The 14,096-nt window shown below is 46.7% G+C and overlaps 2 protein-coding genes across 4 annotated transcripts; both read right to left on the reverse strand.

Moving 5' to 3' along the window:
- Positions 1–94: 94 nt before the first annotated feature.
- LOC148064194 (tripartite motif-containing protein 29-like) lies at positions 95–8,162 on the reverse strand. Its single transcript, XM_087810630.1, has 7 exons — positions 6,891–8,162; positions 5,801–5,896; positions 3,982–4,215; positions 3,350–3,509; positions 3,202–3,294; positions 3,052–3,138; positions 95–434 (listed from the first exon to the last, which is right to left on the reverse strand). The coding sequence occupies exons 1-7, from the start codon at positions 7,485–7,487 to the stop codon at positions 364–366; spliced, it is 1,338 nt and encodes a 445-aa protein (XP_087666756.1). The 5' UTR covers positions 7,488–8,162; the 3' UTR covers positions 95–363.
- Positions 8,163–8,356: 194 nt separating this feature from the next.
- Positions 8,357–13,199, reverse strand: LOC148064195 (E3 ubiquitin-protein ligase TRIM47-like). 3 transcript variants are annotated; one of them, XM_087810633.1, is made up of 7 exons: positions 13,057–13,199; positions 12,404–13,004; positions 11,442–11,531; positions 11,145–11,378; positions 9,113–9,269; positions 8,956–9,045; positions 8,357–8,882 (listed from the first exon to the last, which is right to left on the reverse strand). In XM_087810633.1, exons 2-7 carry the CDS (start codon positions 12,992–12,994, stop codon positions 8,785–8,787), a joined length of 1,260 nt encoding a protein of 419 aa, XP_087666759.1. In that variant the 5' UTR covers positions 12,995–13,004; positions 13,057–13,199; the 3' UTR covers positions 8,357–8,784. The 3 variants fall into 3 exon arrangements, with proteins under 3 accessions (XP_087666759.1, XP_087666758.1, XP_087666757.1); XM_087810632.1 differs by having other exon boundaries at positions 11,442–11,537; XM_087810631.1 differs by having other exon boundaries at positions 11,442–11,537; positions 12,365–13,004.
- Positions 13,200–14,096: the final 897 nt, after the last annotated feature.

The raw sequence follows: 14,096 nt of genomic DNA on the forward strand, positions 1-14,096 counted from the left end.
TTCAGGTGAAGCCTCAGGTCAGTCAAGTCAACAAAGACCAGTATTTTCCGCTCATGCGTGACTTTAGTCAAATAAACCAGTTTCACGACAAAAACAAGTCCAAACGTTGTGTTTATTGTTTAAACACCAGATTAAAAACACAGAAGCTTCACATGGTTGTGTTTATTGTTCAAACACCAGATTAAAAACACTGAAGCTTCACATGGTTGTGTTTATTCGTCTGAAACACGTCATGAAACAAGTTAAAATAATATTTCTTTCAAGTGAATTAAAGCACCAGATATAAATTAATAAAACACTTGGAACCTAAAGATGAATCAAATAAAGTCAAAATATAAAATCAAAATCAAATAGAATCTTCTTCTACTTCCTCCTGGCGTGAATGCGTCGCTGCATGTGTTTCCGCCGATCACCGGTCGAGACCTTAGAACCTCCTGTGACGACAGAACAAAACTAGAGTCAACAACATCAACGTGTCTTTGTCTCCCTCTAGTGGACACAATCAACAACTACATCTAAATAAAGCGTTTGTCAGGTGAAACAACAAAAAAAAAATGTATTGTTTAATTTGTTAAAAATTGAGACTTTAAGTGTCCAGGTGGAAAATAGTATCAATGTGTTGTCTCCCTCTAGTGGACACATTCAACAATTACATCTAAATAAAGCGTTTGTCAGGTAAAAAAAAACAAAAAAAAAAAACAATTGAACTTTTAATTTGTTAAAGAATGAGACTTTAAGTGTCCAGGTGGAAAATAGCAACTAAGTATTAATGTTTTGTCTCCCTCTAGTGGACACAATCAATAATTACATTTAAATAAGGCGTTTGTCCAGGTGAAAAAATACGATTTAATGTTTAATTTGTGTTAATAAAATGAGTCTTTTAGTGTCCAGTTGAAAAATAGTATCAATGTTTTGTCGCCCTCTAGTGGACACAATCAATAATTACATTTAAATAAGGCGTTTGTCCAGGTGAAAAAATACGATTTAATGTTTAATTTGTGTTAATAAAATGAGTCTTTAAGTGTCCAGTTGAAAAATAGTATCAATGTTTTGTCGCCCTCTAGTGGACACGCTGAGGAATGACGATGTGAAAAAAGGGTTCATCAGGTGAAAACTATCGACTAAAAATGTGGTTTTGTCTTAAAGTAAGAAATTATTTTATTCTGTAAATTTAAGTTGGGGGGGGGGGTTGGGGGTTTAACGCGTTAAAAAACATTTTAAATACAAAATATTGATGTCGCCCTCTAGCGGACACTATGGGGAATGACAACGTAAATAAAGGGTTTATCAGATGAAAAATGTTTTTTGTCTAAAAGTAAGAAATTACTTAATTCTTTAAATTAAAGTTATCACAGCAGTTCACAAAATAATAATATTATTAAGACATACAGTAAACATATTAAACTATTAAGAAAAACACTTTTTTATTAAATGAAAAATATCAACTAAGAAGTTCAGTTTCTTTGTCTCCCTCTAGCGGACACTATGAGGAACGACTACTTTAATAAAAGGTTTAAAGCGCTCTTGACTCCACATTCATTTGATAAACATTTAATGTTTTAGACAGAAGATCATTGAGTGAAGTTTGAATGTGATTATTTAGTCATTATTTTATTTATTTAGATGTTTGTATAGTTTTTATGTTGTCATGTCATCATCTTCATCTTCATCATCATCACCTTCATTCTCATCCTCTTCATCATCTTCATTCTCATCCTCTTAATCTTCTTAATCTTCATCACCTTCATCCTCCTCATCATTCTCATCCTCTTCATCATCCTCTTCATCACCTTCATCCTCCTCTTCCTCATCATTCTCATCCTCTTCATCACCTTCATCCTCCTCTTCCTCATCATTCTCATCCTCTTCATCACCTTCATCCTCCTCTTCCTCATCATTCTCATCCTCTTCATCACCTTCATCCTCCTCTTCCTCATCATTCTCATCCTCTTCATCACCTTCATCCTCCTCTTCCTCATCATTCTCATCCTCTTCATCATCCTCTTCATCACCTTCATCCTCCTCTTCCTCATCATTCTCATCCTCTTCATCACCTTCATCCTCCTCTTCCTCATCATTCTCATCCTCTTCATCACCTTCATCCTCCTCTTCCTCATCATTCTCATCCTCTTCATCACCTTCATCCTCCTCTTCCTCATCATTATCATCCTCTTCATCTTCATCACCTTCATTCTCATCCTCTTCATCATCATCACCTTCATTCTCATCCTCATCATCATCTTCATTCTAATCCTCATCATCATCATCTTCATCCTCCTCTTCCTCATCATTCTCATCCTCTTCATCATCATCATCTTCCTCATCATCATCATCCTCACTATCCTCCTCCTCCTCATCTTTATCATCATCATCATCATCATCCTCATTCTCATCACCATCCTCTTCATCTTTATCATCATCACCTTCATTCTCATCCTCTTCATCATCTTTATCATCACCATCACCTTCATTCTCATCCTCTTCATCACTTTCATCCTCCTCTTCCTCATCATTCTCATCCTCTTCATCATCATGATCCTCTTCATCACCTTCATTCTCATCCTCTTCATCATCTTCATCCTCATCATTCTCATCCTCTTCATCATCATCATCACCTTCATTCTCATCATCTTCATCACCTTCATCCTCCTCTTCCTCATCATTCTCATCCTCTTCATCATCTTCATTCTCATCCTCTTCATCATCTTCATCACCTTCATCCTCCTCTTCCTCATCATCTTCATCATCATCATCCTCTTCATCATTCTCATCCTCTTCATCATCTTCATCATCATCACCTTCATTCTCATTCTCTTCATCATCATCATCTTCATTCTAATCCTCATCATCATCATCTTCATCCTCCTCATCATTCTCATCATTCTCATCCTCTTCATCATCCTCACTATCCTCCTCCTCCTCATCTTTATCATCCTCATCATGATCTTCATCTTCATCTTTATCATCATCATCATCATCATCATCATCATCATCCTCCTCCTCCTCTTCCTCCTCATCATCATCATCATCATCATCATGAATTTAACTCACCTAAGAAGTTAAAGGTGGGTCCAGGAAGCAGGAAGGGGTTTGTGGGTAGAACTGGTCTCTGGTCCAGACCCAGAGGAGGAAGATTCTCTGAGGACCATGAATGTCTCATCAATACTTCAACGTTTGTCTCTGTGACGCGTGATCCCTCACCTGCTGGTTCTGCTGCGTGGGAGGAGGACCCGCTCAGGCCCGGCTCGGCTGCGCCCCCCTGGACCGGGCTGGTGACGACGGACACTTGTTTGACTGCAGGACCAGATCAGAGTTAGCGTGAGCGGCGCCGGCGTCCTGGACCTCCTACCTCTCTCGTAGATGCCCACGAACCCGTCCTGGGAGATCTCCTCCAGCAACCCTTTGAACTCGGACACGGCCAGAACCACCGGGTCGAAGGTGGGGTTGGGGTCAAAGGTGAAGGGAGGCAACGTGGAGGGAGGAACGAATGAACCCAGAGACTGACATCTCTGCAGCAACAAACATCAACGTAAAGACTCAATTATTCAGTTGTTGATCAATTAAATAATTGTGTGTGTGTGTATATATGTGTGTGTGCGTGTATATATATATGTGTGTGTGCGTATGTATATATATGTGTATATATATGTATATATATATACGTGTGTGACCTGCAGCAGCAGCACATGTGTATGTAAATATATGTGTGTGTATATAAAGATTATTATTATTATTATTATTATTATATATAGATATATACATGTGTATATAGATATATATACATGTGTATATAGATATATACATGTGTATATAGATATACACATGTATATATAGATATATACATGTGTATATATCTATATATACATGTGTATATAGATATACACATGTGTATATAGATATACACATGTGTATATACATGTGTATATATCTATATACACATGTGTATATAGATATATACACATGTATATATCTATATGTGACCTGCAGCAGCAGCACGTGGTCGTCCGTCTGGCTCAGCCTCTCCAGCTCTGCTTCGTTCTTCTTGACCTCCGTGACCTCCTTCTGGATCTTCTCCAGCAGCTGCTTGGCTTGATTGACGGCCATGTTGGCCTGAGCTCTGACCAGCTCGCGCACCTCGAAGCGCTTCACCTCGAAGGCGCGCATCAGCTCGCCGAAGGTGGCGTCGCTGGCGTCCGACGCCGTGCGAGACGAGGCCTGCGAGGAGAGGGAGGGTGAGCGTGGGCGAGCGAGGAGAGGGAGGGTGGGCGAGCGAGGAGAGGGAGGGTGGGCGAGCGAGGAGAGGGAGGGTGAGCGAGCGAGGAGAGCGAGGGTGGGCGAGCGAAGAGAGCGAGGGTGGGCGAGCGAGGAGAGTGAGGGTGAGTGTGGGCGAGCAAGGAGAGGGAACAAGGAGAGGGAGCGTGGGCGAGCGAGGAGAGCGAGGGTGGGCGAGCGAGGAGAGCGAGGGTGGGCGAGCGAAGAGAGCGAGGGTGGGCGAGCGAGGAGAGCGAGGGTGGGCGAGCGAAGAGAGCGAGGGTGGGCGAGCGAAGAGAGCGAGGGTGGGCGAGCGAAGAGAGCGAGGGTGGGCGAGCGAGGAGAGCGAGGGTGAGTGTGGGCGAGCGAGGAGAGGGAGCGTGGGCGAGCGAGGAGAGCGAGGGTGGGCGAGCGAGGAGAGCGAGGGTGAGTGTGGGCGAGCGAGGAGAGGGAGCGTGGGCGAGCGAGGAGAGCGAGGGTGGGCGAGCGAGGAGAGCGAGGGTGGGCGAGCGAAGAGAGCGAGCGAAGAGAGCGAGGGTGGGCGAGCGAGGAGAGTGAGGGTGAGTGTGGGCGAGCAAGGAGAGGGAACAAGGAGAGGGAGCGTGGGCGAGCGAGGAGAGGGAGGGAGCGTGGGCGAGCGAGGAGAGCGAGGGTGAGTGTGGGCGAGCGAGGAGAGGGAGCGTGGGCGAGGAGAGGGTGAGCGAGGAGAGCGAGGGTGAGTGTGGGCGAGCGAGGAGAGGGAGCGTGGACGAGCGAGGAGAGCGTGGGCGAGCGAGGGTGAGCGAGGAGAGGGAGGGTGAGGGTGGGCGAGCGAGGAGAGGGAGCGTGGGCGAGGAGAGCGAGGGTGAGTGTGGGCGAGCGAGGAGAGGGAGCGTGGGCGAGCGAGGAGAGCGTGGGCGAGCGAGGGTGAGCGAGGAGAGGGAGGGTGAGGGTGGGCGAGCGAGGAGAGGGAGCGTGGGCGAGGAGAGCGAGGGTGAGTGTGGGCGAGCGAGGAGAGGGAGCGTGGGCGAGGAGAGGGTGAGCGAGGAGAGCGAGGGTGAGTGTGGGCGAGCGAGGAGAGGGAGCGTGGGCGAGCAAGGAGAGCGTGGGCGAGCGAGGGTGAGCGAGGAGAGGGAGGGTGAGCGTGGGCGAGCGTGGGCGAGCGAGGGTGAGCGAGGAGAGGGAGCGTGGGCGAGCGAGGAGAGGGAGCGTGGGCGAGCGAGGAGAGGGAGCGTGGGTGAGCGAGGAGAGGGAGCGTGGGCGAGCGAGGAGAGGGAGCGTGGGCGAGCGAGGGTGAGCGAGGAGAGGGAGCGAGGGTGAGCGAGGAGAGGGAGCGTGGGCGAGCGAGGAGAGGGAGCGTGGGCGAGCGAGGGTGAGCGAGGAGAGGGAGCGTGGGCGAGCGAGGAGAGGGAGCGTGGGCGAGCGAGGAGAGGGAGCGTGGGCGAGCGAGGGTGAGCGAGGAGAGGGAGCGTGGGTGAGCGAGGAGAGGGAGCGTGGGCGAGCGAGGAGAGGGAGCGTGGGCGAGCGAGGGCGAGCGAGGAGAGGGAGCGTGGGCGAGCGAGACACTTACGGTGAGAGAGACGATGGCTTGACTGAGATCCTGAACCTGTTTCTCTCTCTGATGAACCCACAGCTGCGCCTGTTGCCTCAAGTCGCTGAGATTCCTCTGCACACAGTCAGTTACCATGACAACACAATCAATTTAACTTTAATTATTTACATCAGTTTAATACAAAAGTCATGTTATTTGTAATACTTTGTTTTATTTATTATATATCAGACGAAATTTGACACATTTGTGATATTAAACCATTTTTTTATTTCAATACTCGCTTGAGGTTTATTGTGACGTAGATCAAAGGAACAAAGACAACAAAAATAATAAAATGAACAATAATAAAGTAACAACCTTCATCTAGTGGTCGTCTACGGAACTGCAACATTTCTTAATTAATAAAAAAAAAACTGTTTTAACGCGAAATAAGGATTAAAGTTATGGATTCAAGTATTTATTTTTTTTTATCCGTTTGATTTAAACACAACCTTAATAAACACACGTTTCTATTTCAATACTTGTTTTTGTATGAGTAGAAGTTAGACTGAGCTGCCTCTGGACTTTAGTTTATTTCAATATGTGACATTATATTCTGTTCGTTTAATTTAAGTGTTAGTAGAAGTTGGATAAGATTCCTTCAAGTAACATCTTAAGACGTTTTTATTTGTTTATTAGTTGTTTATTTGTCATTTGTTTGGCTTTTCCTTTATTTTCTGGAACTCCTGTTGTGTCATCAGTTTTATCTTGATCTTTAAAATGGGTCACAAAGCGCTTAAACAATCAAAACAATATTCAATAAAGTATATACTTTAAAGGTCAAGATAAAACTGAGACAAACACAATAGTTCCAGGAAATCAAGGAAAAGCCTGAACAAATAAAACAATAATATTTAAACATCAAACGAGCTTCGATACATTTTCTGGTATAAAAACACGTTTTAATAACTTCAATACTTGATCATTTATCCTGTATCCTTTAATTTTAGCATTTATTTCGTTTAAATAATTGTAAATATTAACGCGATTTTTGTCTGAGCGCAGTTCCGGTGTCAACACGATGACGTCATCAAAACCCGACGGTCGCCGAAGCTGCAGCACAGTTTACCTGCTGCTGCGTCACTTCCGTCTCCAGCAGGACGGTGTCGTGCGTCTTGTGCAGGTCCGTCAGGCACAGCGAGCAGATGAGCTGTGCGCAGGCGCGGCAGTAGACCTCCAGCAGCTTGGTGTGTCGCGCGCACACGGTCTGCTGCAGGGTCCTGGACGCGGACACGAGCTTGTGGCGCGCGAAGGCGGGCGACTGGTGGTGCGGCTGCAGGTGCGCCTCGCAGAAGGACGCCAGGCAGGTGAGGCAGGAGCTCACGGCGCGGAGCTTCCTCCCGATGCACGCGTCACACTCCACGTCATCCGCCTGCGCCACACTCTGGCTCGGGAACTCCGGGACCTCCTGGAGACCCGTCTCCTGGAAGCGCTCCACCAGTTTGGCCAGCAGGGTGTTGCGGGCCAGCGGCGGCCGCGGGCTGAAGCTGTGGCGGCACTGCGGGCACAGGAACACGCCCAGGTACTCGTCCTGGTCCCAGTAGTTGGTGACGCAGCTCGAGCAGTAGCTGTGGCCGCACGGGATCGTCACCGGGTCCCTCAGGACCTCCAGGCACACGGAGCAGCTGAACTGGTCCCGGTCCACGACCACCCCGCCCTGAGCCATCGAACCTGCGGATCAACAAACAACAACTGTCGCTTCTTCTGTGTCGCAGCGCAGCGTGGAGCGTTCTTCGAGCCGAGGTGCCGCCCCCTGCTGGCCGGAGACAGACGGTGCACTTGATAGAACGTTTGATAGATGGATAGATAGATACTTTATTCATGTCCTTAGAGAAATTCACGGTTCAGCAGCTCCAGAAAATGTTACAAAGAGATAGAACACAGAGGCATGCAAGTTATGTACAGTCTAAAATATACTGAAACATATGTATAAAAAGGGGAAAAAAGCAAAAAAAACAAAATAGAATAAAATAAAAATATTTAAAAAATATATCAAACGTTAAAAAGAATGGGATGAGTCTGCAGATGAGCGTTGAGGAGTCTGATGGGGGAGGAAAGATCTCCTCAGTCTTTCAGTGGAGCAGGACATTGACAGCAGGGGTCAGTCTGTCACTGAAGCTGCTCCTCTGTCTATGGTGCTGTGAAGAGGATGGATTGTCTATGATGGACAGGAGCCTGTTGAGGGAGCGTCGCTCAGCTATGGATGTCAGACTGTCCAGTTCCGTGCCTACAACAGAGCCTGCCTTCCTTATTAGTTTATCCAGGCGTGAAGCATCCTTCTTCTTTAGGCTGCCCCCCCCCAGCACACCACTGAGTACAGGAGGGCACTCGCTACCACAGACTGGTAGAAGGTCTGTAGCAGCTTCCTGCAGAACAAATAAAGTTACTCTTCTTCTGTGTGACGTAGTTTAGAGCGCCATCCTTCTTCGTTAGACGGTACCGCCACCTGCTGGCCGGAGAAAGAGGGTAAAGTCCAAACGTTTGTGACGAATTAAATAAACATAATATAGATATAAAAGTAATTCACAAACAAAATCAACAAAAGTGGTTTATTTATTCCTGTGGAAGTAGAAGGTTTTTGCGTCGCAGTTCTGCCTCCTATAAAGATTTGAATTAAATAATCGTTATGACCTTTCTTTAGATCTATTTGACGAAGATCAAAGGAAATTAAACAATAAAGAATTGAAAATATATATATATTTTCTTCTCGTGTTCGCGCAAGATTAATTGAGATAAATTTGTTAACTGTTTTAACAGGAAAAAAGTTATTGTGACTTGAAACTCTTGAAAGTGTCATTTGTTCATCACGAGTGTCGTGATGGATCAGTTCCTGGACTCATGGAAGCGTCAGGAGGCCCAGGGGTCGAAGGTCAGCTTCAGGAGGCCCAGGGGTCGAAGGTCAGCTTCAGGAGGCCCAGGGGTCGAAGGTCAGCTTCAGGAGGCCCAGGGGTCGAAGGTCAGCTTCAGGAGGCCCAGGGGTTGAAGGTCAGCTGCAGGCAGCCCACGGGTGAGGACGTCCCCACCGGACTGACGGCACTTTGATCCAGGCCGAGGCGTCGACCTGTCAATCAAGAACGAGTCACGACACACAGGTGACTCCGAGGTTCTTCCTCACGTCACCTGTTCGGACTCACCTGTCGCTGCAGGAAACAGATCGTCCGCGATGAGCAGGCGACTCAGCTGCAGGTCCGGTTCTGGTGAAACGACGATCTTGGTTCTCTTGACTTGAACACAAGAAGACAAGTGAGTCCGTCGGCCTCGCGGAAGGCCCTTCGACCTCTGACCCCTGACCTCTGTCGTAGATGCGTCCGCTCCTCTGGTCGAACACGTCCTGCAGCGACGCCTTGTAGGTCGACACTTCTCTGAGCACGGAGCGGAAACACACGCTGGTGTCCACGGAGATGGAGGGCAGAGGCGGGTCGGGCTGAGACTGGAGCGACGCAAAGTTCTGTCCAATCCATGATCGATAATCAATAATCAATAAATGAAGATATAACCTCAACGTGAGAAGGAAAATGGAAAGTAAAACATCTGGTTGTAACTTAAGTGTTTGTGTCTGTGCGTGATTGTGTACTTGTGTCTATCATTGACGTGTCAGGAGACGTGTGTGTGTACATGTGTGTGTGTGTGTATTATTGACCTGAGACAGGAGATGTGTGTGTACACAGGTGTGCACGTTGGTGTGTGTGTTTGAGTATGATTGACATGGCTCAGATGATGTGTCTGTACAGGGGTGTGCGTGTGTGTGTGTACATGTGTTTGTGTATGTTTAGCATGGGTCAGGAGGTGTGTGTGTGTATCATTGACTTGATTCAGAAAATGTGTGTGTACATATGTGTGTGTGTGTGGGGGTCACTGACTTGATTCAGGAGACGTGTGTGTACATATGTGTGTGTGTACATATGTGAGTGTGTGTGTGTGTGTGCCATTGACTTGATTCAGGAGACGTGTGTGTGTGTGTGTGTGTGTACATGTGTGTGTGTGTGTCATTGACTTGATTCAGGAGACGTGTGTGTGTGTGTGTGTGTGTACATATGTGAGTGTGTGTAATTAACTTGATTCAGGAGACGTGTGTGTGTCATTGACTTGATTCAGGAGACGTGTGTGTGTGTGTGTACAAATGTGAGTGTGTGTTTGTGTGTAATTAACTTGATTCAGGAGACGTGTGTGTGTGTGTGTACACATGTCTGTGTGTATAAGTGTGTGTGTGTACACATGTCTGTGTGTATAAGTGTGTGTGTGTGTGTGTACACATGTCTGTGTGTATAAGTGTGTGTGTGTGTGTGTGTGTCCTTGACTTGATTCAGGAGACGTGTGTGTGTGTGTGTGTGTGTGTAGACATGTCTGTGTGTACAAGTGTGTGTGTGTGTACATATGTGAGTGTGTGTGTAATTAACTTGATTCAGGAGACGTGTGTGTGTACAAATGTGAGTGTGTGTGTGTGTAATTAACTTGATTCAGGAGACGTGTGTGTACACATGTCTGTGTGTATAAGTGTGTGTGTGTGTGTGTACACATGTCTGTGTGTATAAGTGTGTGTGTGTGTGTCCTTGACTTGATTCAGGAGACGTGTGTGTGTGTGTGTGTGTACACATGTCTGCGTGTACAAGTGTGTGTGTGTGTACATATGTGAGTGTGTGTGTAATTAACTTGATTCAGGAGACGTGTGTGTGTGTGTGTACAAATGTGAGTGTGTGTGTGTGTAATTAACTTGATTCAGGAGACGTGTGTGTGTGTGTGTGTGTGTGTGTGTGTGTACATATGTGAGTGTGTGTAATTAACTTGATTCAGGAGACGTGTGTGTGTGTCATTGACTTGATTCAGGAGACGTGTGTGTGTGTGTGTGTGTGTGTACAAATGTGAGTGTGTGTTTGTGTGTAATTAACTTGATTCAGGAGACGTGTGTGTGTGTGTGTACACATGTCTGTGTATAAGTGTGTGTGTGTACACATGTCTGTGTGTATAAGTGTGTGTGTGTGTGTGTGTGTACACATGTCTGTGTGTATAAGTGTGTGTGTGTGTGTGTACACATGTCTGTGTGTATAAGTGTGTGTGTGTGTGTGTGTGTGTCCTTGACTTGATTCAGGAGACGTGTGTGTGTGTGTGTGTACACATGTCTGTGTGTACAAGTGTGTGTGTGTGTACATATATGAGTGTGTGTGTAATTAACTTGATTCAGGAGACGTGTGTGTGTACAAATGTGAGTGTGTGTGTGTGTAATTAACTTGATTCAGGAGACGTGTGTGTACACATGTCTGTGTGTATAAGTGTGTGTGTGTGTGTGTGTGTGTACACATGTCTGTGTGTATAAGTGTGTGTGTACCTGCAGGAACAGGAAGTGGTCAGTGGTCTGACACAGGTTGTCCAGCTCAGCTTCTCTGGTCTTCTGCTCAGCGATGTCCCTCTGGATTTGCACCAGCAGCTGCTCGGCTCTGCTGACGGCCAACATCTCCTGCGACTGGATCAGATCCTTCACCTCCTGACGCTTCATCTCCAGCGTGTGCGACAGCTCGCCGAAGATGGCGTCGCTGCCACTGACCGCTGCCTCGGCCGAGCGCTGGAGGACGAACACAGACGGGTTCAAGCCGGACTGGAGCGGCGCTCGGGTCATGTGACTCACGGCCAGAGTGAAGATGGCGTCGTTGAGCTGCTGAGCCAAGTTCTCTCTCTGCTGGTTCTTCAGCTGAGACTGAAGCTTCAGGTCTCCCACCTGGTGCTGCAGACATTATGTCACTTGAAATACTACTTTTACACTTAACTTACTTTTAACACTCTTTTAAAACAACATTTATATGTAATTATTATATATAATTTTGAATTAAAGTAAATATTCGTCATATCAACGTCTCTACAAAGCATATCTTTTTAAAAAAAAATACAATTTTAATCAATATATGTAACAAATAAATAAGCAGAAAAATAAAAATCATGTTTTAATAGTAAACACAAGATGGAAAAACTGATAAAAGTGAAGCAACTAGAATTTAAATCAAAAGTGTCTTAATGTCTGTGTGATCGTCATGTGATCGTCTGTGCGTCGCATGATTGGCTGAAAGATTGATCAGTAGCTCGGTGCTCTGTTGGTTTAGTCTGGAGACTCTATTATACCAACATTTATTCATTCATTTTCTACCGCTTTATCCATTACCGAGGTCGCGGGGAGACTGGAGTCTATCCCAGTATCACAGGGCGAGAGGCAGGGGACACCCTGGACAGGACGCCAGTCTGTCTCAGGACACACAAAGACAGACAACCATTCACACACACACTCATACCTACGGACAATTTCACCAACTTCTCAATCAACCTCTGTATGTTTCTGGGCTGTGGGAGGAAACCGGAGTGTCCGGAGTAAACCCACACAACACGGGGAGAACATACTAACTACACACAGAAAGGTCGGATCGAACCAACAACCTTCTTGCTGTGAGGCGACCGTGCTTTGAGATATTGGAATAAAAATCTCGAACTTTCAATAATGTTCACTAAACAAATATTATTGAAAAGATTCTTAAATAAAAAACTTCCACATTCAACTTTGACCTCATGTCTACTCTGGTGAAGGGTTGACCTGTGGGTCACCTGCTGCTGCTGCACCTCCGTCTCCAGCAGGACGGTGTCGTGACCCTCGTGCAGGTCCGTCAGGCACAGGTAGCAGATCAGGTGTTTGTCGGTGCGGCAGTAGACCTCCAGCAGCTTGGTGTGCCGCGGACACACGGTCTGCTGCAGGGTCCTGGACGCCGACACCAGCTTGTGGCGCGAGAAGACGGGCGACTGGCGGTGCGGCTGCAGGTGCGCCTCGCAGAAGGACGCCAGGCAGGTGAGGCACGAGCTCACGGCGCGGAGCTTCCTCCCGATGCACGCGTCACACTCCACGTCGTCCGCCTGCGCCACACTCTGGCCGGGGAACTCCGGCACCTCCCGGAGACCCCTCAGCATCTCCACCACTTTGGCCAGCAGGGTGTTGCGGGCCAGGACGGGCCGGTGCATGAAGGTCTGCCGGCACTGGGGGCACGAGACGAAGCCCAGGTGCTGCTCCTGGTCCCAGCAGCGGCGGATGCAGCCGGAGCAGTAGTTGTGTCCGCAGGGGAGCGTGACCGGGTCCTGCAGCACGTCCAGGCACACCACGCACTTGAACTGGTCCGGGTCCATGACCACGCCGCCCTCCGCCATCGTCGAGCTCCTGAGGGGGAGACGGTGAGTCGGGGCGTCGGCTCAGGTGACCTGCGACTCACCTGCAGATGCACGGAGCTGGACTCTACATCCCCGGGATGAAAGAGCTGCTGACCCCAGACCAGCTCGGCTTCATATAGACTCGGAAGGATCAAAGGCACCAGAGATGGACCTTCATGCCTCACGGAGTGTCTGTCATCACTCGTTCTCGCCACACATTTGACTCACAACTATTATAAAACGTAGATTCAACAAGTTTCCGTTCAAATCGCTGGAACCAAAAAGAGTAAAAGTGCACAAAAAGAAGCGACGACGACGAGACGTTTGTTTTTTTTAATGTTGATAAATAACGAGACACTAAATATGGTACATTGATGACAGCATTGAAAAGAAAAGACACAAATAAATGACATTTTTAAACAGTGTTAGATAGAGCTGCACGATATATCGATATTGCAATATTGTCACGTGTGATATACGCATCGAAAACATGTGATAATTTATCATTTTTTATTGTATAAATCAATTATTTCTTAAATGCGCACTTCGACCAATCAGTGTCACGTTCTGTAAAGTTGTCAATTTGTACTTCTATGTCTCGTTGTTGTTTACGTCTCCGTCCGTCTGTGAACTGTGCGGCGCAGCTTGTTAGGCTCGGTTGCTATGACGACGCGTCTTAGCTCAGTATATCCATGGAAGTAAAACGTCTGATCTAGTCAAACGCTAGTGATCCAGTGAAGTAATACTAACTTATGATCTAGTCAAACACTAGTGATCCAGTGAAGTAATACTAACTTATGATCTAGTCAAACACTAGTGATCCAGTGAAGTAATACTAACTTATGATCTAGTCAAACACTAGTGATCCAGTGAAGTAATACTAACTTATGAACTAGTCAAACACTAGTGATCCAGTGAAGTAATACTAACTTATGATCTAGTCAAACACTAGTGATCCAGTCACTCGTGTCTTTCAACCTCCTTTGTTAAAGCAACATATCGTAAGAACTTTTCATCTCGTCTCAGTTGTTTTCTTAGAAGATCGTAAACTTCCAAACAAACCTGTCCGTCTTCACCGTATGCTAACAAGCTAAGTTGTTAG

The sequence above is a fragment of the Callionymus lyra genome, chromosome 16 (assembly GCF_982586985.1).
Source record: "Callionymus lyra chromosome 16, fCalLyr1.hap1.1, whole genome shotgun sequence".
NCBI classification, from domain to species: Eukaryota; Metazoa; Chordata; class Actinopteri; order Syngnathiformes; family Callionymidae; genus Callionymus; species Callionymus lyra.

What these genes read in the sequence shown, in the direction of transcription:
- LOC148064195 (XM_087810631.1), bottom strand. Translation starts at nt 12,994, where the DNA reads ATGGCGGAGGGCGGCGTGGTCATGGACCCGGACCAGTTCAAGTGCGTG. An exon ending in TTCACCAGAGTAGACATGAG is followed by an intron (nt 11,538 to 12,364) that starts GTCAAAGTTGAA and finishes TAATGTCTGCAG; the next exon opens with CACCAGGTGGGAGACCTGAA. An exon ending in TCTGTTTCCTGCAGCGACAG is followed by an intron (nt 8,883 to 8,955) that starts GTGAGTCCGAAC and finishes CTTGATTGACAG; the next exon opens with GTCGACGCCTCGGCCTGGAT.
- LOC148064194 (XM_087810630.1), bottom strand. Translation starts at nt 7,487, where the DNA reads ATGGCTCAGGGCGGGGTGGTCGTGGACCGGGACCAGTTCAGCTGCTCC. An exon ending in ACCACGTGCTGCTGCTGCAG is followed by an intron (nt 3,510 to 3,981) that starts GTCACATATAGA and finishes TTGTTGCTGCAG; the next exon opens with AGATGTCAGTCTCTGGGTTC. An exon ending in CGTGGGCATCTACGAGAGAG is followed by an intron (nt 3,295 to 3,349) that starts GTAGGAGGTCCA and finishes CTGGTCCTGCAG; the next exon opens with TCAAACAAGTGTCCGTCGTC.